General features: G+C 39.0%; 1 protein-coding gene across 6 annotated transcripts in view; it reads right to left on the bottom strand.

Moving 5' to 3' along the window:
* Positions 1-243: 243 nt before the first annotated feature.
* PARVA (parvin alpha) overlaps positions 244-27,858 on the bottom strand; it is a 93,125-nt gene continuing 65,510 nt past the window's right edge. For 4 of the 6 annotated variants that reach the window (XM_038404236.2, XM_043516723.1, XM_043516725.1 and 1 more), the window contains 9 exons: positions 26,941-27,081; positions 24,850-24,965; positions 20,723-20,781; positions 19,626-19,645; positions 17,968-18,029; positions 16,989-17,057; positions 14,340-14,441; positions 13,418-13,490; positions 244-6,216 (listed from right to left, as the gene is read on the bottom strand). In XM_038404236.2, the coding sequence (XP_038260164.1) occupies positions 6,140-6,216; positions 13,418-13,490; positions 14,340-14,441; positions 16,989-17,057; positions 17,968-18,029; positions 19,626-19,645; positions 20,723-20,781; positions 24,850-24,965; positions 26,941-27,081 (719 nt within the window). In that variant the 3' untranslated portion in view covers positions 244-6,139. The other 2 variants (XM_043516727.1, XM_043516728.1) reach the window with 2 other exon arrangements.

Genomic DNA, 27,858 nt, shown 5'->3' with positions numbered 1-27,858 from the left:
TCTGTACCCGCTGCTGCTAATAGGCTCAAGCATATATGTTTACATGTCTGTTTTGTCAACCCATTTTCAGCTGTCACCAACCTTCACAGATAATAATAACAAACACCAAGCACACCTGCAATGAGATAATTGGGAGTGGGGAAAATGCACACACAGAGGGCTTGGAGTTCCAAGAATATACAACCACATAACCTTGCTACTTTTTGCTACATAAATCATCTTATCACAGACAGTAACATGCAATTCTGATTTTCAGGTGTGATTTTTATTGTGTTTCTTAACAGATCTTTCAGAAAAAGCATAAGAAATATTGGTAATGTAGTGTCTCTCTTATTTACAGAGTACATAAAATACATGTTTACAAAAGCCATTAAATCTGCAGTTGAAGGCATGTGGGTTAATTTTTATAAACCAATACAATTAGATATATATTTTATGAAGCAAGAATTGCAACTCTTTTTTGTGTGTGTTGCACATTTAACTATTGTGATCTTGAATTTTATAACCAAACAATGAAATGGGACTAATATTACCGGAAAGCATAGAATTATTAAAACATTAGATGGCAGACAGATAGAATATGACAAACTTGTTTTTAGCTAATAGATTCAGGGCAAACAAGCACAGATTTAGACTCAGATTCAAGAATTTAGCCCTCACAAATGTTAAATGATCAGAGGGCTTAGAAAGTAGAACATTTGTGATTCTGATAAATTTATTACTTTGGCTCCAATATCTACTTACAATAGACTATTTTGCATTTGAACACATTTTTTAAAAATCTTATTCTAATTTTCACTTTGTATGAAACATTTAATCTGTGACTGTATTAACTTTAGAAAAATGCAACAATAGTTCTCACGATAAGATATAAAAGACCACTAGGTAATGCTGAAGAGAAGTCTACAGTATTATTCAAGATACTATTCTACTCTGGGATGTTCAGCACATTCAGAGGCTTTGAGTGAAGACAACATTATGAGAGGAGATCAAGGAAATAACAAAAATAAACAAATAAAAAAGGTGTAAAGCTAATATGTACTATATCTAATATTCATACATATTTCTGCCTAATGAAATAAAACCCATCACTTTTTAAAGCCATTCAGTTTCACAACATTAGTGGCTTGGAGTAGTATCTGCTAAGTGAATCTGAAATATGAATTTAAAAACATGTCCTGCAAAATTAATAGACAATGCAAAGGTCAGTCAACACTGATCAAGCATCATTTGTCTTAATTAATACAGCTTATCTGAACATAAAAAATACCCAAACCCTATCTTGAGACCCTGCTGTAAAACAGAAGGGACCAGTGCTCTGCTGGTACAACTCCAATGACTTCAGTGGATATACATCAGCAGAGAATTTGTTTCAAAGAGTAAACATAAGTAGATTTTACTTAGAATATTAGGGCCGTATCCAGCAGTTGCTGGTCCACAGAAGTTCCATGAGCTTTCCTGAGCTATGCAGATGCACAGGCTCTCTTGAGAGAGAAGAACCTAGCAACTAAGGAATGCTAAGGATTAGGCATTCTGTGAGCACCCCTTTTCATGGATAGTCCATGACTCCACCAGCCCATTTGCAATATACAGCAACCCAGCTCTATGGATATGATATTCGGGAAACAGGCGAATTCACTCAGCGATTCCCCTGACATCCTTTCACAAGCTCATTCTTCTCTAGATGACTGAATGTCAGTCTGATGGAAAAAAAATTTGGAGGTGCCATAGCCTCAAGATCTTAGAACTTCAGTGGGTGACAACTCCATTTTGGAGGTCTCCTTCTGAGAAGTAGAGACTACTTGGACTAGACACTTGCCCTTCCTCATTGTCAGACAAACAGTAACTGGGGAGGGGAGGATCCACCAGGCCTATTGCAGAGGGCTCCCCGCTACAAACAACCCAATGGTCATTATGGGGATGGGGAAGACCCACACAGCACTGCTGCAGGGCTGTGATGGGAGATAGATGAATTAAGAATAGGGAAGCAGAGCACTCTCTGCTCTCTTGGCATTTGTTAACACCCATGGTAAAGATTTTTCTTTTTTTCTTTTCTGATCCCTCATGGCATATCAATATTCTCTCAGCCTTCTGTGGCCCTAGAAACCTGTGGGCCTTCATATCACAGAAAGCCAGAGACTATTTTGCTAGATTGGGCTCACTGAATTTCAATGTAATCTTAAACATTGTCCTTTAAAATTGCTACCATTGATGTGGAAATATTTAATCATTTAAAAGAATTATAAATAAAGCCATAATTGACCTAAAACTTAAATCACCTCTAAGCCAATGGAACAAATTCAAGTTCAGTTACACTGCTGTAAATCAGGAGTAACTGCACTGTAACCGAGAGCAAAATTTGACCCAGTTAGCTTCACATAAGGAAGGTGCAGGCCAAATAATATTTGATAAGAGAAAACTGACTACAGTATTCTATTTTTTCTATATTAAAAGCAATATATATTAGATATCTATAGATTAGATTTCATATTCATTTTATAGGCTATTTAAATCTATATAATCAGAAATATAAGCAGTGATCCACTGGCCTGTAATATATATGTGTGTGTGTGTGTGTGTGTGTGTGTGTGTGTGTGTGTGTAAGCTATTATACTGTTCTACGTTTATAATAATTGTGTTCTCAGATAGTTATATAAGATTTTAGTTTACAAAAATTCTTGCTATAAAACAGATGTTCATACAAAAGTTTAAATTTTGTTTTGAAAAAAAAATGAGAGATTTTATAGTCTCAAGTGTCCAACAATTACTGTACTGCAAGTATGTCACAATTCTGTCCATTGATTTGTTTTAGATGGAATTTACGGACACAAAAACATTTGCCAATTACATCATTAGCAGAGCAACCCATAATAAGAATTAGGACGAATGCACAAATGCAGGAAACAACAAGTTTTGCTGTTTGTAATTTTTCTTCTATGCAACTGTCGTCCCGAAAAAGGCACTCTCCTGAAAACAAAGGAAGTTAAAAATATATGCTTTGCTAATATAATATGTTCAATGTGTGTGAGAATGCCATGCCTTTCCTGCTGAATAAAATCTGTAAAAACAAAATTTTTACAGAGTTGTTAAAGAACTGAGCTGTGGCATTCTAGCAGTTACTAGCATATAGACTTATAGATGGACAAAACACATGCCAAATAACCAAAGGAGGGAAATCCACAACTTCCTGGCAAAGTATTAAAACATACTGTAACTATGGGTATGTACAGGAGAACACTTCTGGCTCATGACTGGCTTTCAAAAAACCGCAGGATGAGTTCCTATTGTTTATCTTCTCAAAAAGGTCAATAATACTGAGATCCAGAATGACATAAACTAATCAGATAACATATACAAATTAGAGCTTTCTGACTGTGAGCAAAAGTCCAATTATTTGCCTCTTAAAAATAATTTTTCTTTTCTAAACCTCTAACTTCATAAGCCCTTTAGAAACTCCGTTTAAAAGGAAAAGTGCCATGCATTTAAAAAACATTACTAAAATGCAGGGATATCGAGATAGCCTATGAACATTCAGAAAGTAAGTAACAATACAGATATTGAATACTTGGCTCAGTGAACATCCTGGTTTACTGTTCCTTGAATTAAATATTGACATTATCTTTGCCTCAGCCAATATTTACCTCTAAGAGTAGTGAATCTCAATAAGCACCTCAACCAAAGTTAATATCAGCTTATTATTTATCACTTAGTATCCATGGAAGAACATCATTGCTTGATTTAACACTAATGACTGCACTGAAAAACAAATAAGCAAAAACTGCAAAATCAAATATTTTGCGCTTTAGATAATGAGTAACATAAGTCTGTTATGAATAATTCTTACCAGCATTGCATTCCTTCAGATAAACTGATTTAAGAGACCACATGCATGGTTCTCCTTTCACCTACACTAATTTTACACTGGTGTAATTCATAGAGTTTGAGGCCAGAAGGACCACTATGGCCATCTTGTCTGACTTGCAGCATAATACAGGCCAAAATTTTACCCGGTAACTCCGTCCCTAAAAGAATTTTTTTTTTCATTCTAACTGTGTAACTGAACACTATTGAGCCCAATAACTTGTGGCTGAGTTGGAGCATCTCTCTTAGAAAGACATCTAAATCTTGGTTTTAAAACTCTAAGTAATGATTAATTTACTACTCTCCTTGGTAACCACTGGTTTCAATGGCACTGTTCCTGATTTAGACTCATGCAATGTGATCTTCTAGCATGGACACCTATGCCTATCCAACTGAGGCCTGATAGAGATGCGAGAGGAAAAGCAGGCCCTATGTCTCCTGTGCGTCTTACAACTGAAAATGTAAAATCATCACAGCTCATATGTGGCATGATTAGAGGGGCAAAATAATTCTGAATGCATCCGATGAAGTGAGCTGTAGCTCATGAAAGTTGATGCTCAAATAAATTTGTTAGTCTCTAAGGTGCCACAAGTACTCCTTTTCTTTTTGCGAATACAGACTAACACAGCTGCTACTCTGAAAATAATTCTTGTTCATCTAAAACTTCCACAGACTCTTGTATTGTAACAATCTCAGCAAGTCGAGTTATGCCAAACAATGCATTACAATGTGAAGGGTGGAGGAATGTTTCTTGAAAACAACAATCATACTTTTGCGTGATGTACATTGTACAACAAAACAATTCAATCATGAACTAACCAAGGGGATAGACACTGCCTCCCTTTATGTATAAATCTAAAGTAGCAACACACTAGGCCTGCAGCTCAATGTATAAAATAGACTATAAAGAAAAACAGGCACTATTTACTTTCTATTAAATTTATATAATTTCTTTCTAAAACAAAGTCAAAACATCACTGTAAAAAAAAAAGTTGTTTATCCTGTATTATTTAGACTACAGTATTTAAGTGCTATCCCATCTAATAGTTTTACAAATATTATATATTACAGTATGACACACTACAAACTTTACTTTTCTTGATTATTCTTTACCACTTTTATTAAAATGTGTATGCTCAAACACTCAATAACTACCCTTACACTACATGGCTTTTGGCCTAATTTTTCAAAAGTGATAGTGATCCTATGTGCTTCCATTTTTGGGTGCCTAACTTGAAGCACCCTAAAGAGGTCTGATTTTCAGTAAGTATTGAGCACCCACTTTCTGAAAATCAGGCTCCTTTAAGGTCTTTAATTGGGAACCCACTTTTTTTTTTTAAATGTAGGCTTTAATTATTAATTCCTTGTGCCCTTTCAACATACTACATAATTTATACCAATATATTTTTCTAACTGTTCATTTTAAGTAAAACACTTCCTTTACTTCAGTTTCTACTATCCCTGGGTGTCCTTGTAGGGCAGATCCTATACTTATGAAGAGGCTTTATTATAAGGTTTTGACACTGTACTGAATTTTGTACTTTGCAGTAAAGGTCTTTTCATTGCACAACATCAAGCAAACAAGCTTTAAAGAGTGCTGTTCCGATTGATCGACAATGCACATTTAAATCAGATCATCACATCATTACAAGTCTGAAGTATCAGTTAGTACCCAGAAAATTCAAGCCTTGATTTATACAACAGCATAAAAAGTAACCGGGTTTAGTGCCCTTTACAGATCTCTTCTTCTTAGCTGCAGTGTGAACCATCACATCCTACTTACCCTTCCATACACATTTAGTAAGTTAGCAGGAGCCCCTGATGCATCCATCTTATTACGGATAGAAAATATTGTCCTCTCAGATTAGAAAAATAACTGGGTTTTTTTTCAAATTTATATTTAATACACAACTGAAGATAACCTCCTACAATTGGTTCCAAAATCCAGTCTAATTAAAGCTATCAAGTCTATTGCTTGTTGTACTGAGTATTTTAAAACAGAGTAGAGAAATATTAATCAGAGATGGATTTCCCCAAAAGGTACCTAGTTATCGTCCTTCAGACTTTTTACTTCATCATTTCACTTGGTTTAATGTAGCCCTAATTTTAAGCATACGGTATAATAAGTGTAGCAAGAATAATCAGTTCAAAAAACTTCTGAGAAATGATTCAGTTCCTTTAAAAAATACAAATGCAAAGGAATGACCGTGAAGCATATAATTGTTTGTTGTGATGGGTTGCTTTGTTAACAGCTGTTCATCTGTCCCAAATAAATTCCTCACTCCACATTCCGGTATTTGGTAAACAAATTGTACAGGACTCTCAGTGTAGACTTCAAGTCACAATTTACAATATCTAGAAAAAGGAGGGAAAAAAGGTAAAATCAGCTCTTTTCAGGACATCCAGGAAGCACCCAGAAAAAATGCCTATCCTTCTTACATGCAAGTATATTCTTCTCTTCTCAGTCTCTTCCCCAAATACACAACCACAAACATAGGAAGCACAGGTATGGAAACTGGACAAATATAAGGACAATTTTTGACCAAGCCATCAACCCAGCCATCAATTTTGCAGCCACAATTAATTGTAGGTGCAGATGAATACAGAACACACAACTTCCTGATTTGCAAATACTGTAAGCGAGTTAGATGTCTACATGCAAAAAATTAGCACCCATGATTATTTGTACCTACCAAATTGCACCCACATTTGATTGTGGGTGAAAAATTGAAGGTACAAATCTGGAAGCAGATTTTAAATTGACATGCAGGGCCTGAACCTCTAGTGGGACTCTTCAGATATGGGGGGGGGGGGCTGCAGGATTGAGTCCATACTGAATAAAACGTATTCTGTTAGGTTTCAATTTAGCAAGGAAATTAAAGCACTTGGATGTTCTTAAGGAGAGATTTTTCTAAAGCACCTTGGGAGTTCGGTGTACAAATGCCTCTGAAAGTTGATGCTGAAGATCCCACGTCCCCAGTGCTTAAAAAGTTAGGAACATGGTAAGTAGATGGCTGAATCGGGGCCTCAAATGATATATATCTAAGTTTAAAAAAACCCCACCTTTGCGAAACAAGAGGGCTAATGAATGTCCACTCTGTTTCCAAAAGAGGTTGTTGAGAAAGTCAATGTTATTGCGACAGAATATATATCAAATTAAATGACCTGAATCACTGCTCTGGTCTGTGTAAACAAGTCATCTTCAAAGCACGCAGGCAGTCCTAGCAAATTATGCAATTATCAAAATAATATTGCCATTCTAGTACTTATATTGTACTCTTTTATGTGATTCTGAAGATTACACAAGAAACGTCTATACAGTAACTCCTCACTTAAAGTCGTCCCGGTTAACGTTGTTTCGTTGTTGATCAATTAGGTAACATGCTCGTTTAAAGTTGCAAAATGCTCCCTTCTAACGTTTGGTAGCTGCCTGCTTTGTCCACTGCTTGCAGGAAGAGCAGCGCATTGCAGCTAGCTGGTGGGGCTTGGAACCAGAGTGGACCGGCAACTCCCCTATCAGCTCCCCACTCCCATAAGTTCCCTGTGCAGCAGCCACCCAGCAGGCTATCAATTGCCGGCAGTTCAGCTGTCCCTCCCCCCCACTGCCGTGTGCTGCTCCTACACCCCGCTTACCCCATCCCCATAGAGCGGGTGGGAGGGGGGGGGGAACACGACAGGGCTCAGGACGGAGCTCGGCAGCAGCTGCTGTCTCAACTTGCTGATCTACGTAAAAAGTCAATGTACTTAGGTGGGGTCAGCGTACTTAAAGGGGCAATGTGCATCTCTCTCTCACACACACACAGTGTGTGTCTCTGTCTGCCATGCTGTCTCCCCTCCCTCCATTCGTGCTGCCTTCTAAAGCGTGAGGCTACATTAACAACAATGTGTTAACCCTTGAGGGCTCAGCCGAGTGCTAGTTCATCATTTAGCAGTAAGGCATTCCCTGGGAAATATCCCACCCCCTGACTTCACCACCTCAACCAAGCTTCACAATCATCATCACTGTGTACCAGTATTAAATTGTTTGTTTGAAACTTATACGGTGTGTGTGTGTGTGTATATATATACACACACACACATATATATATATATATATATATATATAGTCTTTTGTCTGGTGAAAAAAAATTTCCCTGGCACCTAATCTCCCCACTATTTACATTAATTCTTATGGGAAAATTGGATTAGTTTAACATCGTTAAACTAGTTTAACGTCGTTTTGCTTAAAGTCGCATTTTTCAGGAACATAACTTCAACGTTAAGTGAGGAGTTACCGTACTCTAATGGTACAATCCAGCCAAACCCATGCATGGTTTTCTGAGCTATGCAAGCTCTAGGGGGCTGCGGACATGGCTACGTAGCAAGCCAGCTGCAGAAGCCATACAAAAAAAAGCTTCATTTCCAGAGTCGAGTAATTATGGAGCCTCCTGCATTTCATGAAGGGACTATGACACCTAGTGGAATTAATGAATCCCTAGACCCCTTCATTATGTGGCCATTGGAAGACCCAGACAGGTTCCAGGAGCTAATAGGCAAGGCTATAAAATGTAAAAAGTCCCAAAGCTGCTGGGAATTGAGGGAAGGGCATTTCTTCCACGCAGCTCAGATTGTTACAGTTATGGTCTGCCTTACTACCTCTAAAAAGGGGAAGTTCCCCCATCAAGCCTGGAGCTGGGAATCTTGGAGTCACATGACCCCCTTTATTCCCTTATAGAGGAGTCCTACGGAATTTAATGGAAAACTTTGCACAAATATTTTCAAACCACCCCATGAAATGTATCTGAAAATTTCATCATCTCTATAGAATTCTACACGATTACTCCTGAGAGCATTGTGTGCCAAAAATTTAAAAATTCTGCGCACAATATTTTAAAGTTCTGCAAGTTTTATTTGTCAATAAATAAATGCAGAGGCTCCAACAGGGCAGTGGGGAGCACAGGCCACTGGCAGCACAAAGGTGGGAGATCATCCTGCAGACCTCCCACCCCGGGACACGGACTCAGCAGTGAGGCTGTATCCTACCCTGATGCAGCACAAGGCCTGGGTCTGCCCCAGAAACATCCTGGGGCTCTGCCCTTCTGCACCAGTCAGGATCCAGGTGTGGAGGGTCTCAGTGTTGGGGGATCCAGGTGTGGGGTGAGTGGACTCTGTGTGGGACAATCTGGGTGCAGGCAGCTCAGTGGGGGGTCTAGGTGTGGGGGAATCTGGATGCACAGAGGCTCATTGGGAGTGGAGGAGTTCCAGGTCCAGGGGCAATGGAACTCTGCACGGGCTTCCAGGTGAAGGTGGTTGCGTCTCAGCAGAGAGGTCTGAATGCTGGGGGAGTGAGGCTTGTTGGGGTGGGGGTCTGGGTGCATCTAGTTGTGTGTCGGGATGGGGGGGCTCAGAGTGGTGCAGGGGGTGGGGCATCAGGGTGGGGATTTGAGTGGAGGGAGCTCAATGGGTGATGGTCTGGGAGCAGGGATGGGGATCTGGAGGCAGGGGGTCTCCAGATGCAGGGGTTCAGGTTCAGTGGGGTGGGGTTCAGGTATGGAGGGCTAGGGGCGTTCTGGATGTACATGGTAAGCTTGGGAGGGGTGTCTGGGTCTGGGAGGTCTGGATGCACAGGGGGTAGGGTGGATGGGGGAGCGGCTCCCGGTACAGTGACTCCTCCCACCACAGTTGAGGAACAATGGGGGCAGGAAGAAGGGGAGGATCCTGAGCATCCTACAGCTGGGGGAGGTTTCTGGGGATGGGTCTGTTGCAGCCCCAGACACTCCTTGCAGGGGAAGAGGAAGTCCTGTCCTATCCTGCCTCCAGCCCAGCTGGGACTAGCAGCTGATCCAGGCTCAGTTTAGGAGCCACTGGCTTGAGTGTCCCTAGCCCCATGGTGATTTGCCTCTCCACCAGCTGCTCCAGGTGCATGAAATTAAGTACCTGCTCTGCTAGAGAGCGGTGCTTGACTGCTCTTGCAGCTTCCCTTTGCTCCCCTTTTAGAAAGTCATTTTTCTGTGGGAAAGCAAAGAAAACTGTGAGGGACATGAATTCTGCACATGCGCAGTGGTGCAGAATTCCCCCAGGAGTACAGGATGGTTAAAAAAAAATCCTCTAGAAAGATTAATCATTTCTATTCAATTCCATAACACTGAATTCTATTCATTTTCTATAGAACCCTATTACATTTGTATAGAAACATAATTTTATCAGATTCTTCTCAAAATAGCTCATTTCCATGGCTGGCCTCTAAAATGGAGTGTCACCCAGAAGGAGCTTAAACTCGACAATGCTTGAAAATTCTTCTTCACTCAGTCAAGGAGGAGGGGACCCAGGCTGAGTGCAAAGATTCCCATGAGTCCTAGCAGAACTGATGGAAGTCCACCCAGGATCTGGACTATCAGCCATGGAGTCTATCTTCTGCCCGAGTGTGCCCCTTAAATATTAGAGTTGGATGGCCTGAAAAGCTGGCTGCATTCTGGAGACCACACTTTAATTGTGTTTGTGTTCACTGTTTTAAATTACACCCGCACTAAGTCTCTGCCTGAATTTGTGCTGTAACCCAACACCAACAGCTTTGCACCATGAAAGAACTTGCAAGATCAAGGCTTTAATTAAGGACTGATGAACAAAGTTTATGAAATCACTTCTGCTGTATGCAAGTGGGGGCCATTTTGGAAAGAAAATCATAATGACTAGTAAAGAAAACAATGATGGCCAAAACGGGGAACCTAAATTTAGGCTCTTCAGTCCATATTCACTTCAATGCAAGCTGTGCTCCTAAATCATTTAGGTGCTTTTGAAAATCCCATTCTTAGGCACCAAACATGGACTTCAGAGTCTAACTTTAGGCTTCTCTGTCTGAAAATGTTGGCTGATGATATTTAGCATTATATCTGTAGATGTCTCTTGAATACAAAGGTTTCAGAGTAGCAGCCGTGTTAGTCTGTATTCGCAAAAAGAAAAGGAGTACTTGTGGCACCTTAGAGACTAACAAATTTATTAGAGCATAGATGCAGCCGATGAAGTGAGCTGTAGCTCACGAAAGCTTATGCTCTAATAAATTTGTTAGTCTCTAAGGTGCCACAAGTACTCCTTTTCTTTTTTCTTGAATACAAAGTAGTTGTAAAAGATAAAATTAAGGTGGCAGGATTTTTTAAAGCCCTTTCATTGTATATATTGCAAATAATATATTGCAAATAACAAAAATAAATTGTTGACCCTGAAAAAGTTAATACTACTTTTTTTTTTTTTTTTTTTTTTTTTTTTTTTATTTTTTTTCATATTCTGCAGCATTTATTTCATCAGAAATTTCATAGAAGCTGTGTAGGAATTGTAAGACTATTTAGTATTCACATTTATAGTAAGATCTTTTCCAATGCTTTTTTGCTCTCTGGAAATTTTAGGCACGGGCATTGTGCCCAATGCAACAACACATAAAACAGATGCATTTTTCCATTCACATTGGGCAGGAAGTTTCATATTTAGCATTTCAATAATTGCACAAGAAATGGCATATATATACTGAAATGTCCCTATGGCTTGATTTATACTGGAAAATTAGCTGTCCCCTAGAGCAATAAATACCTGAAAAATTAAAATGCCATAAGAATTTTAAACCTGCACCAAGAGTGGGAGATCACGGCTACTCTCTGTTTTACTTGAAACCCTAGATTTCACTGTTTCCACTACCTTACTTTGATTGCCCAAACGTAAGGCCTTGTGATATAGGCACCATCAATTTAGCTAAAGCAGGCCTGCACACAATAGTCCCAGCCATCACAAGAAGTGAAAAACTAGGATCTATATTGCCAGATTAAGGCATAGGCGCTAAAGGTCTGTGCCCACAACCCCAGCTCCTAAGGCCTATGATTTTGTCAGAATTTCAGCTTTTTTGTTTGTTTGTTTGTTTTCTAAAGTAAGGGCTTGTCTACACTTGAAATGATACTGCAGCACAACTGCAGCTGTTCCACTGTAGCATTTCAGGGTAGACAGTACCTATGCCAACAGGAGGGTTCCACTGTCATCATAGGTAATCCACTTCACTGAGAGATAGTAGCTAAGTCAATGGAAGATTTCTTCTGTAAACCTAACACTGTCTACAGTGGGAGTTAGACTGGCTTAACTAGGGTAGTCAGGGGTGTGGATTTTTCACACCCCTGAGTGATGTAGCTGGGATGACCTAATTTTTTAGTGTAGACTAAAAAACTAAATCTCTATCTGTTATCATGATTTAGGACTAAATCTCTATCTGTTATCATGGCAAAGAAATAGTTGAAAAGGTGACCATAGCTTAGATGATCCAGTGATGTCAGCCTTTGTCTGCAGACAACCTGCAATGATAGGTGTGAAAAGTCTGAACTGTCCTATTCATTTCTATGGGATGTTACTTCCACACCACACTGTGCTGGAAATGTCCAGCCAACACCACCCAGAAAAGGACTGCATGCATGGCAGCAGAGTGCAGTGAGCCCAGCAAACAGATACCCCAACAGCCTGAGTGTAAGTACTGGGGCAGGGCCATTCCTGCCTTTTTGAGGGACCCTTGCTCTCCCAAGGGAAGCATGTGTGTATATAAGGAGTGGGGGGTGGGAAGGGGGAGAAAGGGGCTGCCACTCCTGAGAGGATAAGAGGGGCCCACATTGCTGTCCCTGTTTCTCTGGGAAGGGAGAGGAAGTCCCTGACACCATTACTCAAACTGGGAGATGGAACCAGGGCTCTGGATTGCCTCAATCCAGCCTTGAGAGTGAGACTTAAACCCATGTCTTTCATAAGAGAGTGCAAGGGTGAAATTCTGGTTCTACTAAAATCTAAGGGGAAACTCTCACGGTCTTCAGTGTGGCTCAACCTCAAGTCTCAACCTCTTGCCTATAAATTTAGCAGAAGAAATACATAAGATGCAAGTCTGAAAATTCACCAGTATAAAAAGTCATCTCATGAAGACAAGGGAACATTGGATCAGATAAGTGCAAAATATTTTGAACTTTCACAATTGGGTACTGTGTTCAAAGGCAACTCAATGAACATTTGATATTTGTCTTTTCCTACAACAATGAATAAGTCTTCAAACACAACTATTGTGAATTATGTTGCACATTTTGGAGGGTTTAGTGGGCAAAGGCAGAATGGGAGGGAGTAGGGTTATCCGGATGTGTGGACAATACAATTCACAAATCATTTTTTATTACAATATTATCATCTGTTCAGCATAGGAGTTCATGATGGATAAGTCTTGCCACGGCCAGAGCAGAATTATCACCCATTGTGTCCTTTGCAGAAGCACTTTTACGGGCAAGGGCAGAAATTGTCAAGCGGGGGGCTGAGGTACACATGCTGAAAGGACTATGCTGCTCTTCTGAGGATCAGCATGCGCCCCCATGTAGCACTTGCTGCTAATTGAAAGAGAGCTAGGCACATACCCTAACCACAGATTGCCTGAGCACTATAGACGGACTTGTCTCTCTACTTTTGTGGATTAAGAGGTTCCTTGGACCCTCATCCCACCCTACTGCAACACCACAGCACAGGATAGGATTTCATCCTTCAACTGATAAAAAGTTTAATAATAAATAAAGTACGATACCTTCTGGCCTCGGTTTTGGTTTTTCCAACCCTCCATCTTGCATTAGCTCAAATGAAAAGGACACATTAATGACCTGGTAATATAATGAACACATTCATTATTGTACATTATTTCCTGCCCAGTGTACATGGTCAGCATAGGCTGCGTTGAAGGCTACAGAGCCAAATCCTCAGCTGGTGTAAGCTGTCAAGGCTCCTTACATCAGAGGATCAGGTCCATAGAAACCGGGGAACAAATCATTACTCAAAGTATTTTTTGGTCAGAAATCAAAATATTTGCAAATGGGATTGTCCTGATCAGAATAGGATTTGGGCTCAACTGTCCATTGAGAGACAAGTTAGCTTGGTAAATTACTTAAAAATTAACAAAAATAAAATAGTAAAAAATTCAACACTATATAGTCCAGGTACTTTCCTTGACCCAAATATATAGCTGAATTGCCTTGGATGTCAAAAGAGATTGTGTGTAAAGTCAAAGGGCAGTGTTTGGTCTTAAAATTGTATATTGTACAGAGAATGGAATATGCCTTCATATCTTTAAACTATGTGAAATCTTGCACATGTGTTGTTCATAATTTGATTCCGCCAGCACTCAGGCGTAGACATCTTATTTAAGTCAATAGCAATACTGAGTATTGCTCAATGGCAGCATTGCAGTGGCTGCCAACAAACGGTTAATATTTCCTAGATACCAGACAGTTAACACAATTTCCTCCTCTACTCAGATGAGGCAATAACCATAGTATCTCATATACTACTGTGTAATAAATGCTGACAAATGCTGAATTTTTAATGGTGACCACTGTATTCCCTTTTTCTTAACCTAGGTAGAGTACATCAGTCTTGCATAAAAAGGTTTGTACGGTGTATTACAGGAAGTGTTTTTCTTTATATAAAAATATAAAATCCAACAACAGAATTACCTTTTGTTCAAAACTATCAGGAGTCAAGAAAAAGCTGTGCAGAGGCACAAAATAGCCCTCCAGGAGACCCATTAGCAGCACTAGATATACACCGTCTGCAAACTGTAAGAGACCATGATATGTCAGAGTATATATTCTAAAACTGTATAATTATTTTGCCTGATAAGTAAGATACCCTTTGCCTAATACAGCATGCTCACGACACTACTAACCTAAATGTTTTTAATTGCATCAAAAGTTTAATCTACGTGACTTCTTATGCTTATATCAGGTATTACACTGTGTTATGCCTTCATGGATAAACTGATCCGAGACTGACATAAACAAGTGGGCATATGAGCACCCTGGAAAGAGGTTGTGGCCAGAAGAGACCTTTAGTTATGGGCGTCTTGTCATTGGAGGCTGAGTAGATTTGGTAACTGGGAAGTGGATTCATCACTGGAGGAAGAGGGGGTTGTGAGCCCATTTCTGTAGTGTGGAAGCCTCAGGATGGCTGATCTATGGAACACACCTTCAATTCAGATTCTGCTGGCCCTGTGGCAGAGGCACAGCCATCTCTTCCGAACTGTTTGTGACATAGCACATAGCCCCAGAGCAGAAGAAAGTAGAAATGAATATGTCATCTAATGATTGCACAAGAAATCTTAATATATTGAAAAAAAGAGGAGAGGAATAAAGAAACAGAAGTCCAGACTTCAGCAAAGTCCATATTAACCTATTTTTCAGTGTACACAATTATAGGTAGATGGCATCCATCTAACTGCTATGGTGCATCCTTATTTCATTATGAACTATAACTACACACATTATGCACATGGTTTTCATACATGTTACTAATTTTAAAACTTTCAAAAATTTCAGAACAAGATCACATTCCTCATAAAGAACAATAAGCATGTCAAGATTTTTAAAAACATGGTTTGAGTTCCTTGAGATGACACAAATTCTGTATTTTTAAAAAAAGAAATGTATTCTTTTCACACTTGTGTAACACAAAAGCAGATTAATGGATTTTATCTGAACCTAGGCTGAGATCAGACATGAGCAAATTTTTGCCCAAAGGCAACATTTCAGAGAAAGTTATGAATGACTGTGAAGAGAGGTTTAGAATAGAATGGCCATCTCAATCTTATCTATATATCAAGACTATCAATGCTAGAACATAGCCTCACTTAATCAAATTCTGTTTATCCAATTCCCCAGATTATCTGAAGCAGCTCAGTGTCTCTCTGAAGCCGCTCATCATCTCTCTGCTGTTGGAAATACAATCTATCTCTCAGCTTAGCGAAATCCAGTTTCAATGAACTTTTTAGGGGTCTCTATGGACATTTGATTAATGAGGGTTCTTCAGTAAGAAAACAATGGAATAAACACACACACTTAAAAACAAAGCCATATTTCTGAAAGTCTTTATATGTCTCCTCCCATCTAGTTCTTAATTTTACCTGTGCAAAATCCATACCTATTAGAGACTTGTAGTCAGTTATACGAGGGGTTCTGAGACTTTTTTGTAAGAAGGATCACGTCTTAAAGGAAAAAATGCTCTATGGACACCTCCCTTCTCACTGGTGATCATGCAGACCACCTTCCTTCCAATCTCATCATGTAACTTCCTTGTGGCAACTGCAGCAATTGTTTATATAGAAAAAAAACACTAGGAAAGTATTTAATGTATTTTTAGCTTCTTTCAATGCATTCTAGCAACTGGAAACAAGGAGGAGGAGCCAGCACCATGTCACACTGTGCAGCGTAGAACCCAGTGATGCAACTGCTTATACACACAGTAACTTTACATGTGTAAGCAGTCCCACTGAGAAGTGTCACAGCAGTCCATTGAGATTATTCATTTGAGTAAAGTAAAGCTAGCTGGAATGCAATTGCCCAAATTGGAATTTGATCAGAATACCTGGGCCAAGATTCACACTGCAAAAACTGCTATGGCGTCTCTAATGACCAAAATTGTTTTGGACCCTCCTTATATAGTGTACAGCTAACATTAATTAATATTAATGGTAAAGGAAGTATAAATCTTTTGAGGGAATGTGCTCCAGAAATTCAGTTACTACTAGAATAACTCATTGTCTTTGCAGTATAGTTTTTATTTTCACATGAAAGACTTATATAAAATTAAGCAATCCAGAGGGGTTTCTGGGTGAAATAACCATTTCTTTAAAGAAAATGAGTACTTGTGGCACCTTAGAACGAACACATTTATTTGAGCATAAGCTTTTGTGAGCTACAGCTCACTTCATCGGATGCATTCAGTGGAAAATCTGATGAAGTGAGCTGTAGCTCACAAAGCTTATGCTCAAATAAATGTGTTCGTCTCTAAGGTGCCACAAGTACTCCTTTTCTTTTGTGAATACAGACTAACACGGCTGCTACTCTGAAACCTGTCATTTCTTTAAAAGTTTCAGAGTAGCAGCCGTGTTAGTCTGTATCCGCAAAAAGAACCGGAGAACTTGTGGCACCTTAGAGACTAACACATTTATTAGAGCATAAGCTTTCGTGGGCTACAGCCCACTTCATACAGCCCATTTCTTTAAAGATGGCTTAATAAGACTATAGTGAAACCTTTGAACATGTTCTGATACACGTATAGTATGGTGCAATTGTCCTCCCCCACCAACCATGGCTATGGAATCTTACCTGGGTTTCCAGTTCTGTAACCTCCAAATTCAGTTTATTCAGGTGCTTGTTCACAAAAGTGATGAGGGTCTGAAAAATGAGAATATGTTGATCAAGGCACACTTTTTAGAGCAGCAGTTTCAACTTTTCCCATAAGTTAGACCTGCACATGCAGTGTTTAGAGCTTATTTCTAAATGTTTTAAAGTTACAAACAGAAACTTGCAATTTTTAAAGTATTTTACTCCTAGATTGATTGGTTTTCTGAGAGAGGAACAGAACTGATATGAACACTAATCCAATAATTAAAATACATTGTTATAATGTGATTCTTCTTCAGGAAGCTTTAAAAAAAAAAAAAAAGATTTGTAGCAGTCTAGAGAGTTGTGTTATTAGACTAGGCTTCAATTTGATAGCAGCTGAAATACATGGAGGCAGATAATCCGCTGATGTAAACTGGCATTTCTCAATTGGCTTCAGTGGAGCTATATGAATTTATACCAGTTAAGGATCGACCTGTTGAGTTTTCTTTTACATTACATACACGGTACGTTTACGCTGCAATTAAAAACCCATGGCTGACCCAGCTCAGGGTAAGGGGCTGTTTAATTGCAGTGAAGACATTCGGGCTCGGCCTGGAGCCCAGGCTGTAGGACCCTGCAAGGTAGGAGGGTCCCAGAGCTCGGGCTGCAGCCCAAACCCAAATGTCTACACAACAATTAAACAGTCTTTTAGCCATGAGTTCAAGTCAGCTGCGGGTCTCTAACTGCAGTGTAGACATACCTACAGTTACATGACAAAGTACTTTACAACAGAGATTTCTATACATCTCTCCTGTTCTATCTTCTGAAGCAAAATTAATGTTGATGAAAGCAATAAATATAACACAATTTGTAATCACAGGATTATGACTTTCATTTTCAGTGTAAAGTTTAAGTTTTATTACATTAAATATGTTAACGTGCTACTTAATTGTATTTCAGAAATAAAACACTTTCCAACCTTTTTTACAACATTGAGCTTGTCTGGAGCATGGTCAAATAAAGTGTCAAATGCATCCCGTTCTGAAAAATAGTCAAATCTGTTAACATAGCAGATAGCAACAGCTATCCAACTGCATAATAAACACTAATTAAAGAGCATGAATGATGAGAACAGCAGCATCAGCAGAATCTTTAATGTAGTTTGTTTGTACTTCAATTACTGTATATTCTGATTGTTCATTTCTTTCTATCATCTACTAGAAACTATTAATGTCTTTTGCCAGGTTTCAGAGTAGCAGCCGTGTTATTCCGCATCCGCAAAAAGAAAAGGAGGACTTGTGGCACCTTAGAGACTAACAAATTTATTTGAGCATAAGCTTTTGTGAGTTACAGCTCACTTCATCGGATGCATTCAGTGGAAAATACAGTGGGGAGATTTATATACACAGAGAACATAACCAGTAACATAGATTTTCGCTGGGATTTCGGCTGCTTATGAAGTGATCTGAACAATGAACTGTAACTTTCTCCCTGAGAATTAACAACAATCAATATCTACCCATATAAAAACCTAGAAAACTAGGCATAGATAGGTAGTGAACCAAATGAATTCATGAACAATGTGAACTTGCACTTTCAGTCACTGAGAGAGCAACGTTTGTAACAAAGTGTATAAAATGCTCACATTGCATTATGATCTTGGTTCATTACCACATTATAAAAAGTCCTCACGTCATAGTTGTAATATGATGCTTGGTACAGATGTTTTTGTGCCACCCTGAAATGTGTCCTGTGACATTTGAATGGTCCAGGCTGCAGGATAACCCCATTGAAATTAGAGCAATCTCTTAAAGACCATGACAGATAGCCAACCTACCAGAGGTGGGAGCACTGAGGTAACAGTGCATTCACCTTCTAAAAAGAAAGAGAGCTTGAATCATCTCCAAGTTACTCCATTTTGGCCAGTAACTGGTGTGGCACAAAATGACTCCACGGAGAGATGCTTTTGCCCTCCCTAAATAGAAAGGGCTAGAATTATAACTTTATTCAGTCCCATTTACTTCAGTGGTGATTTCACATGGAGTAAGGTGCTACTCAATATGAGTAAGAGTATAACAGTCTGACCCAAAATGCATCTCCATGACTAGAGTTTTTGAACTCAGCTGTGAATAAACTATGTAAACCAGATTAACATTGCTCATGGTTTTAGTCTCAGTGACATTAAAGGATAATCTCAAACTCAGGATAAAAACATAACAACTCTTTCAACTAAAAGAGACTAAGCCTCTCCATTGCAAGCAAAGAGCATAGCATCCAATTCTCTAAAAGGAATGGCAGTTGTATTATGGAACATCATCTTTCATTCATGTTGGGAACCTCTAATCATTAATGCTTTTATATTGAAGTTCTGGGGTGAAAGCATCAATCACCTGTAAAATAGCATTTGCTGAAAGGCATAAGAAATCATTTGTTTTTAAAATGGCTATGCTGACATCAAAGTTTCTCTTATTTGTTAACTGCCATCCCAATCTGCAACACGTTTATTTATATATTTACCAAGGCAGCTGCAAATCCTGGCCTTACTTATGGTTTGAATGAACGGATCAGCTGCAGGACAATTAATTAATGTACACTTTGGTAGCCTCAAGAAAATGATAATAATCAAATGAAACTTACCATACCTTCCGGATAATGCCCTATAGTAAAAAGCAAAACAAAATTATTATGCATCTTATTTACTTTACTTCATGCTTTTTGTTAAGATGGACAAGAAAACTGCATATATGGCCAGATCCTTAGCTCTGTGTAAACTGGAGTAGGTTAATAGAGTTCAATGGTGCGCCACCAATTTACCCACTTGAGACTCTAGCTCATAGCATCAACTAACAATCTTGTTGGCTTCAATAAAGGTTCAACTTGATACCAAATACTACACTTCCTACTGCTAAGCCCAATCAACATGCCTTCTCTTGTGGAGAAGGTTTTTGCTATGTTTATTTCATGAACTCTTTTTCCTCTGCCCCAAATATCCAGTTGTCACCGCCACTACAATAAAGTGCTAGCCAAAACAACCCCTGGACTAGGTTCTTAAGGACTGAAGAGTTTTGTTTCATTTGATTCTTCACATAAATATCACACTTGTAATAAACCCATAAGGATTAATAACGAGTCATTAGCCTGAACACTCCTCACTCTATTAGAAAGTAGGATTTTCTGCTGTGGCTTCTTGCTGGATTTGAATAATGTTTCCACTATACATTGCACTGTGAGATTACATGTAAATGTTTTACCACGGTCACTTATGCTTCTTCAGAGCCTAATGGTGAATGAAGTACTTGGGAACAATTTTTTCTTTTCTGAGATAATTTAGCACTTCATCAACTAAACTGTGAAAGGTAAAAGCATAAGACATACTCCTCTTCTTGTCTGTTTGAAAACTTATTCAGACAATTTTGAATGTATAGTATTTGAAACAGGATGCAGTATAGATTTCTTCAAATGCACAAATTTCATACATATTTGCTCTACCTTTCCTTTGGTCTCCGTCTTTTGGAGATTTGCAAGTACTTTGTCATTAGTAATTCCAACTCGGTAATGTTACATTTTGATAGGCATATTTGAAAGCCTTGTAAAGACTAAACTATAATCACTAGCTGAAGCATGATCCCTCCTGGAACCCCAATAATGAAATTTAAATATCACCAAATGGCTGAATTTTTGAGACACATCTGTGTTCAATTACTGAACTGCTGGCAAAAGTGGTGTTGACATACTCAGTGTTACCAGTTATTTCCTCTTGGATTTGTCGGGACTGGAGGATTCCTTCTCGTTTCTGGAAAAAAAGAATTGGTTTTTGTTTAGTTTATTACAGTTTAATGTTTAGTGTAAAATAATAGTGTAAAATAGTGTAAAATAATAGTGTAAAATATCTATGCTCTACAAATGTCATCAGATAAACATAAAATAAAAAACCTTTTTTTTTTTTCCAACTTGACTGTATTATTTTATTTCCATTGTATGTATTCCACAGAATTAGTCCTGATAACTTACTTGTTAACATAAAAATTTAAGAATGGCCACCAATGGTATAACACTAGGAGACTTGAAATGTCACCTCGTGTAACAGAGAACCTAAGGACTAAACAATCGTTTCTTCCCCTTTTTCCATTCCCCTCCCCCCACACATTTTTCTATCTAAGGCTCCAGTTCAGCAAAGCATATGAAACAGCTAATCACACACATAGGAGGTTTGCTGAAGAGAGATGGTGTGCTGAATTGCAGCCTATGTTTGAAAGGGTGCCCACACAGTACCAGCTTTTGCAATCCTTTACTCCCATTCTAGCTGTCCTTTCTTTCCCTGTTCCCTTTCTTCATCTTCCTCATTATTTTTATTTCAAACTTGCCATTTTTCACTACTCTCTACGCAGTAGAGGTTGTGTGTGTTTGGGAAGAAACTCCAAAATGGAGGACAATCTACGCGGGACTTGATCCAAATCCCAAGTCAGTTTTACTTCAATGTTTTATGGACCAGGCCCATACACAGGAAGACCCTTGCATGTGCTAATTAGCAGTCAGTGCTGTGCACTGACTCAGGAGCTGACTGACTGTCAGAGCGTATGAGTTAGCTGGCAAAGGAAGCAGCCTCAGTCTCCTCACATTGATCCTTCCCTTACATTGATCACTACCATTTTTTTGCCTTGGAGTACACATTTCATGTATGTATTGCCTCTCTCCGTGTTCTCTTTGTTTACTTTAATCAATGGCGGCCATCAAATTTGGCAGTGTTTTCCTTACTATGGCCCAGTGCAAGGGCTGCAGTGCATACTCAGACAACACTCCCACTAAGTCAACAGGAGTTTTGCCTATGCAAGAACTACAGGATTAGGCCCCATAAATTTAACTTGGTGATTATTGCTCTTATAGTCGGCCCCATGACGCTGAAGCATGGAACCATTCTGCAACCTCAGAGAATGAATACATCTTTGGACGTGCTCTTGGGTCCAAGTAATTCTGCCCCATAATCATTTAATATTAAACAGAGTAAAGAAATGCAAAATTAAGGCATGATCCAGCTCTTCCTGAAGACTCGCACTCGCTTCAGTGGAAATTTAACAGTACTCTTACCACATGTAAAAAAAAAAAAAAAAAAGATATCTATACTGTCAATAGAAGGAGAATAATATACAGAAATGAACCAGGGAAGATCCAAGTGCATCATTTTTCAAAAAGCGGCTTATAACCTAGATTTTTAATTACTCTAATTGCCAACAGCTTTTGTGCAAAACAATGGAAGGAAATCTAGGTGAAAATTACTCTTTCATAAGCACTGTCCTGATTACCTGTTGGGTTTTATCATGTTATTTATGTCAGAAACAAATTTATGTTTCAGTAAACTAACCACAGCCAACACTGCAACCTTCATATTTTGTGTGTATAGAACTGATAACAACAACCTGAAATACATTCAGGTTTTTTTGCTTTTTTATGTATTTTTCTCCAATTCCCCCTTCCACCTCCTCTCACACACATTCCCTCTATCTTTATCAAATTGCAAACAGTGGCATTTAAAAAACAGGCCTCTTATAGCCTATTGAGCTTTCCTTGCCATGACCTTATTTTACAGAATATATCAGGGTTTGAAGCTTCTAGGCTTTCTAATGTAAACAGTGAAAAAAGGCCTAAGGTTGCATTTATTGTTCCTTGAAACTTCCATTTCACTCAAATGGGCATTGCAGGTCCACAAGCTATTTAGAATCAGGCCCACTGTGTATAAAATAACCACATGGATAAAACACAAAGACGAATTAGTCTAAAAATACTAGGCCTTATCCTAAGCTGCTGTAAATTGATGCAGCTGCATTGACTTCAGTGGATTTACATTGATTTATATCAGTTGAGGATCTGGCTCAGTGGGGCTAAATCTCCTCCCACACTGCACTGATTCTATCCCAGTGAAACTCCACTGGCTCCAGTGCACTTACTCCTGATTTATAGAAGCGTAGGAGAGGAGAAACATACACATCGACCCATTCCTGCTTGGTCCATGCTGGAGCAAAACCTGGTTCTCATTCTGCCTCCTACTTAACAATGCTTTTCAGGGTATGTCTATAGTTCAGTCACAGGGTATGATTACAGCTTGTGTAGGCAAGCTATCTTTGAACTATCTGGGTCAGGTACCGAAGCAGTGAAGCCACAGTAGCATGTATTTCAGCACAAGCTAGCTCCCAGAGTAATTACCCAGAGTTCTATGCAGGCTTATACAGACTGAACTGAAGCCCATGTTGCTGCTGCTGCTTCATTGCTCTGGGATCCCAGCTAGGTAGATTAAAGCTAGCATGCCCACATACATATATTAGGTTTGTTTTTCAAGAAACTCATCAATCAATTTCAAAAACATTTCCTGGAGTTAAGTTACGTTTATCTTTAACTGGACAACAACTTGAACGGACACATTGTCTGGGAGTCTGATTGGTGTTCAAAAATATTATGAATGCAACCAAAAGAGATGAAGTATTGCTACAAGATTTTTTGCATAAATGAGCTGTGATTACAGAAAAGACATACCCTTATACTCATGTAGCTCCACTGACTTGAGTAGAATTACTCCTAATTTACACCATTGTACTACATAAGAGGAGAATCAAGCCCATTGACTTCAATGGGAGTTTTGTCAGAATAAAGAAGAGTGCAAGATTTGGCTCCTTATGGATATATTTTTCCCCTCTCCCCATTTGGTCTTTTTCCTAAGGATGACCTGATAGGTACATTCTTGGATGGTGGTTATTAGCACTTTGAGATAAACTCATCTTTTTAATATTCGTATAACATCTAAATCAGGAAGGGAAAGTGTTTGATTGAAAGTAATTTCCCTCCGAAGACTTACACTCATCAGTGCAGTCTCACAATGGGTCACTTTGATCATATTTGGAGAAAGCCCACCAACTATAATTTTAAAAGCCAACGAGCAGGATTATCAGCCTTCAGTGATATATCTGCCAGAAGCTCCCCTTGAGCTTTCTTTACTAGTAAATTACCAAATTCAAAAACTTTTCTGACACGTGAATGGTGGAAATAAGAGCTGTTAATTTTTTAGATTTGCCTAATAGATCTTCAAGTCATGCATATTTGAAGAGAGCCTAAATAATGCCTCCTTGCAAAGAGATACTGCAAAAGAGCCCCAGGAATATAACATAAACAAACAAAAATGGTAAAGGCTACTAAGCTGTGAAAAATAAAGGCAAAACTGATTTGTAGACAAGGGAAAGCAGATTAAATGGCAAGAAGCAGAACAAAATATAGCAAGCACAAATGGAATTGAGTTTAGTAGGAAAAAATAAACAGAAAACCTGGAAAGTTTAGGGCGATGGGGCTCTAATATGAAGTGTGATTGGCACAGAAAAATCCAATTGATGGTCTCTTTATGAAAGAGCCAAAACTTGTAAATCAGACTAGATTAGTGTATATAAGACTGAAAAAGAATATTTATTCACCTAACATGGATTTGGATTTAATAAATGGTGATAGTTCATCACTCAGTGCAAGGGCTGAATTAAATATCTGCACTAAGAAGGGGCAGTGAGAAGACCGTCAGAAATGAGATAAATATTAACTCTAGAAATCATACTGTGTGATAAATAGACAAATACATTCCAACAATAATATTTAATACATCTTAATGTCATAGTCTGGCCACTTTGCAATCAAAATAAGATATTCTGAGGCACGGCTCAATCTGGGAAAACACTTGTTCTTTTGCCTTTTGCTTGAAGCATTGTCAGCCAGCAAAATACATGTGCACACACACATGTACTTGCACATATGTGTATTAGGTTCATTCTTCAACAAACTCACCAAATCAATTTCAAAATCATTTCCAGGAGCTGAGTTACGTTTTTCTTACCTGGACAACAACAACCTGAATGGACACATGGTCTGGGAGTCTGATTGGTGCCCGAAAATATTGTGACAACGCAACCAAAAGACGAAGTATTGCTACAAGACTTTTTGCATGAACAGCTGAAATAGATATTAAAAACACAAGTTACATAAGGAAAAGTAACTAAGGCAAATATTTATTTTTGCTTGCAGGAACACCAAGGAATATGGAATACTTTTTCCCTTGGCATCTGGACTCACTGGAGGCTGCTATCAGGGTACCTTTTCTTCAACTGCCTTCCTGATTTCCATAAATCAGCTGGTAGTAGAAACGAAGTGCAAAAAAAAAAATAAAAAATTAGCTTTTGCAATATGTCTGGATGCCATTGGCCTGGGAAGGTGGAAATCTAAACCTGATCCAAAAGCCAGATTTTATGTATGGCTGCTTAAACAGCCATCTATGTTGGTCCTTTATCCTCTTTATTTCAATATGGATTAGATATTTTTGTATTCATAACATGCACTTTATTCATTTTTAAGTGTCACAATGTCTGCAGGATGATAAATGAGCCTATTTTGGCTGAAGCTTTGAGCAATAACTTACTAAACTCAGTGACTCAAACATTCCTCATGAACTTGTTATAGTGCTTCTTGTTATTTTAGCTTTTTCTCAGCAGGTTTCATATGGGTAGTTAACACTAGCAAGAATTACAGGATATCAAAGGACTTACTGTAGGTAAGCTGTAATCAAGTATCAACCCACTGACATCAAAGGGGAATCTATTTCTAACTTTAGTACTTTCTTTCTTATTATTTTTGCTTGTGTCCAGATTTGCACTGCATTTTTAGGCTTCCTTAGGGCAACACTCTAAAATGATGGTTGACAGCTACAAAACAATACTGCACATTTTCCATATATAACTTAATAGTTATTGATCAGTTTATTAGACAAGTAAAATAGTAAGAGAGTCAATGAAATGTTCTCCTCCGTCATTTCTAATCTAAGTCACAAACATGTGCCAGAGATTTCTCTGCAAAAACATCACATGATTTGGCACAGTTGGCAAACTTTGCTGGGGATACTACAGGTCAGGAATGAGGTGCTTTGGCAAAGCTGGATAAGGAAGACTGACCTGCACCTACTCGTACTACAATTGGCCTGAGCCACTGCTGTCAATCTCCTACTTTAGCACTAAAACTCACAAACATATGTAAGGTTTCAGAGTAACAAAGACAAGTCAATCACAGGGCCGCCCTGCCCCCACCCCCTACATCCTGCAGTATAGGAGCCAGGAGGGAATGGAAGAAAACTTTAGGGCAAAAAGTATGATAGGATGAGAGGGAAAGGCAGCTATGCTTAATGTTCACCGTGCCTCCTCACACCTACCTCTTCCCTCCATAGATTTATGCTGACAATGGGACTCTGGAGATGAAAGGGAACGTGGCTCAGGGTGGGGGAAGAAAAATACTGCTATAAACCTATTGGTCACGATTTTTCAGAATGACCTTGTGATTCTGGGTGCCCACCTTGAGACACCTTAAAGGGGCCTGGTTTTCAGAAAGAGCATCCACCTTCTGAAATAAAGGCCCCTTTAAAGGGTCCCACAGTGGGCAAAATCATAACCACTGTGGGCCCCCTCCTGCATAGTTAGAAATCCTAACCCCACTAACATCAACAGAAGTTTTGCAATTGCCTTCAGTAGAGCCAAATTTCCATCCTAAATATATTCAGTTGGCTTTGATCCAATCTAGCAAGCACATTACATGCACATAGCATACAAAAGGGTATCTGTGTGCCTAAATACTGCAGTTATGCATGCTGTAACACCTTTGCACACATACATATGGTAAATGCAGCTGCAAACAGGTATGCAGGCACATTTCAGTGCATAAATGTCATGTTTTGAAAATCTGGTCCTAAAAGGTTGAGCATCAGCAGAGAATGAAGAGAAAAGTTGCTGCATTCACTCTTACCCTCCTCCTCTTACTGTGCAGCTACCACCAGGAAGGGCAGGAATTGGTGGAATTACTATTCTATGTTCATGAATTGCAGCTGGGAACTACAGTATCTATACTATCAACAAACGAGCATTCCATTGTGAAACATGCAACTCACAGTCAACAGTCCACTTGACGCTTCTTGGAGGAAGTTTAAGGGTTTCATTGATCTTTTCAAGAACTGTCTGTAACTTCTGCTTCTGAGCAATTTCAGACTGTGTGACTTCAGCAACATTCAGTTTTTCACTCTCAAGTTTCTCTGAAGTGATAATGGAAGGAATGGAAGGAAAAAAAAACAACCACCAACCAGCCAGTCTACTCCTTAACCCTAGGTACCATGAGTAATATATGTGAAGACATTCTGTTACAATGGATTTTTGGAAGATATCAGGCATCATAGTTTTAAAATTAACCCTTGATTTCTCAGCCTGTTCAGTGAAGAATACTCTTTTTCCCCTAAGGGGATTTCCAGTCTCGTTTCAGAGTAGCAGCCGTGTTAGTCTGTATTCGCAAAAAGAAAAGGAGTACTTGTGGCACCTTAGAGACTAACAAATTTATTTGAGCATAAGCTTTCGTGAGCTACAGCTCACTTCATCGGATGCATCGGTTTTCCACTGAATGCATCCGATGAAGTGAGCTGTAGCTCACGAAAGCTTATGCTCAAATAAATTTGTTGGTCTCCAAGGTGCCACAAGTACGCCTTTTCTTCAGTCTCATTTTGGAATCCTAACAATATCACCCACATTTTCCCTTATTCCCCCTAACCTTTTAGTCTAAAGTAGTGAAGGGTTGGATGCAATTCCTTCTAGAGCACATCTAAGGGGCTTAAACATGCTGACGCTGCCTCCACAGCTCCACCACCAGGGATCTTCTGCACAGAAGTGAATTGAGCTACAGAGCAACAAGCCTGATAGAGACAAATATCATGCTTTAAAAGGTTTGATTCGTCCACTCCAGACCAACAGCTTCTCTCTCAGTGAATTACTGCCTTAAGCAACATCAATAAAGGCCAGGTGTGAACCAATGGAAGTGAGTC

The sequence above is a fragment of the Dermochelys coriacea genome, chromosome 6, assembly GCF_009764565.3.
Source record: "Dermochelys coriacea isolate rDerCor1 chromosome 6, rDerCor1.pri.v4, whole genome shotgun sequence".
In the NCBI taxonomy this organism is placed as follows: domain Eukaryota; kingdom Metazoa; phylum Chordata; order Testudines; family Dermochelyidae; genus Dermochelys; species Dermochelys coriacea.
This window is presented reverse-complemented; position numbering and strand designations above follow the sequence as displayed.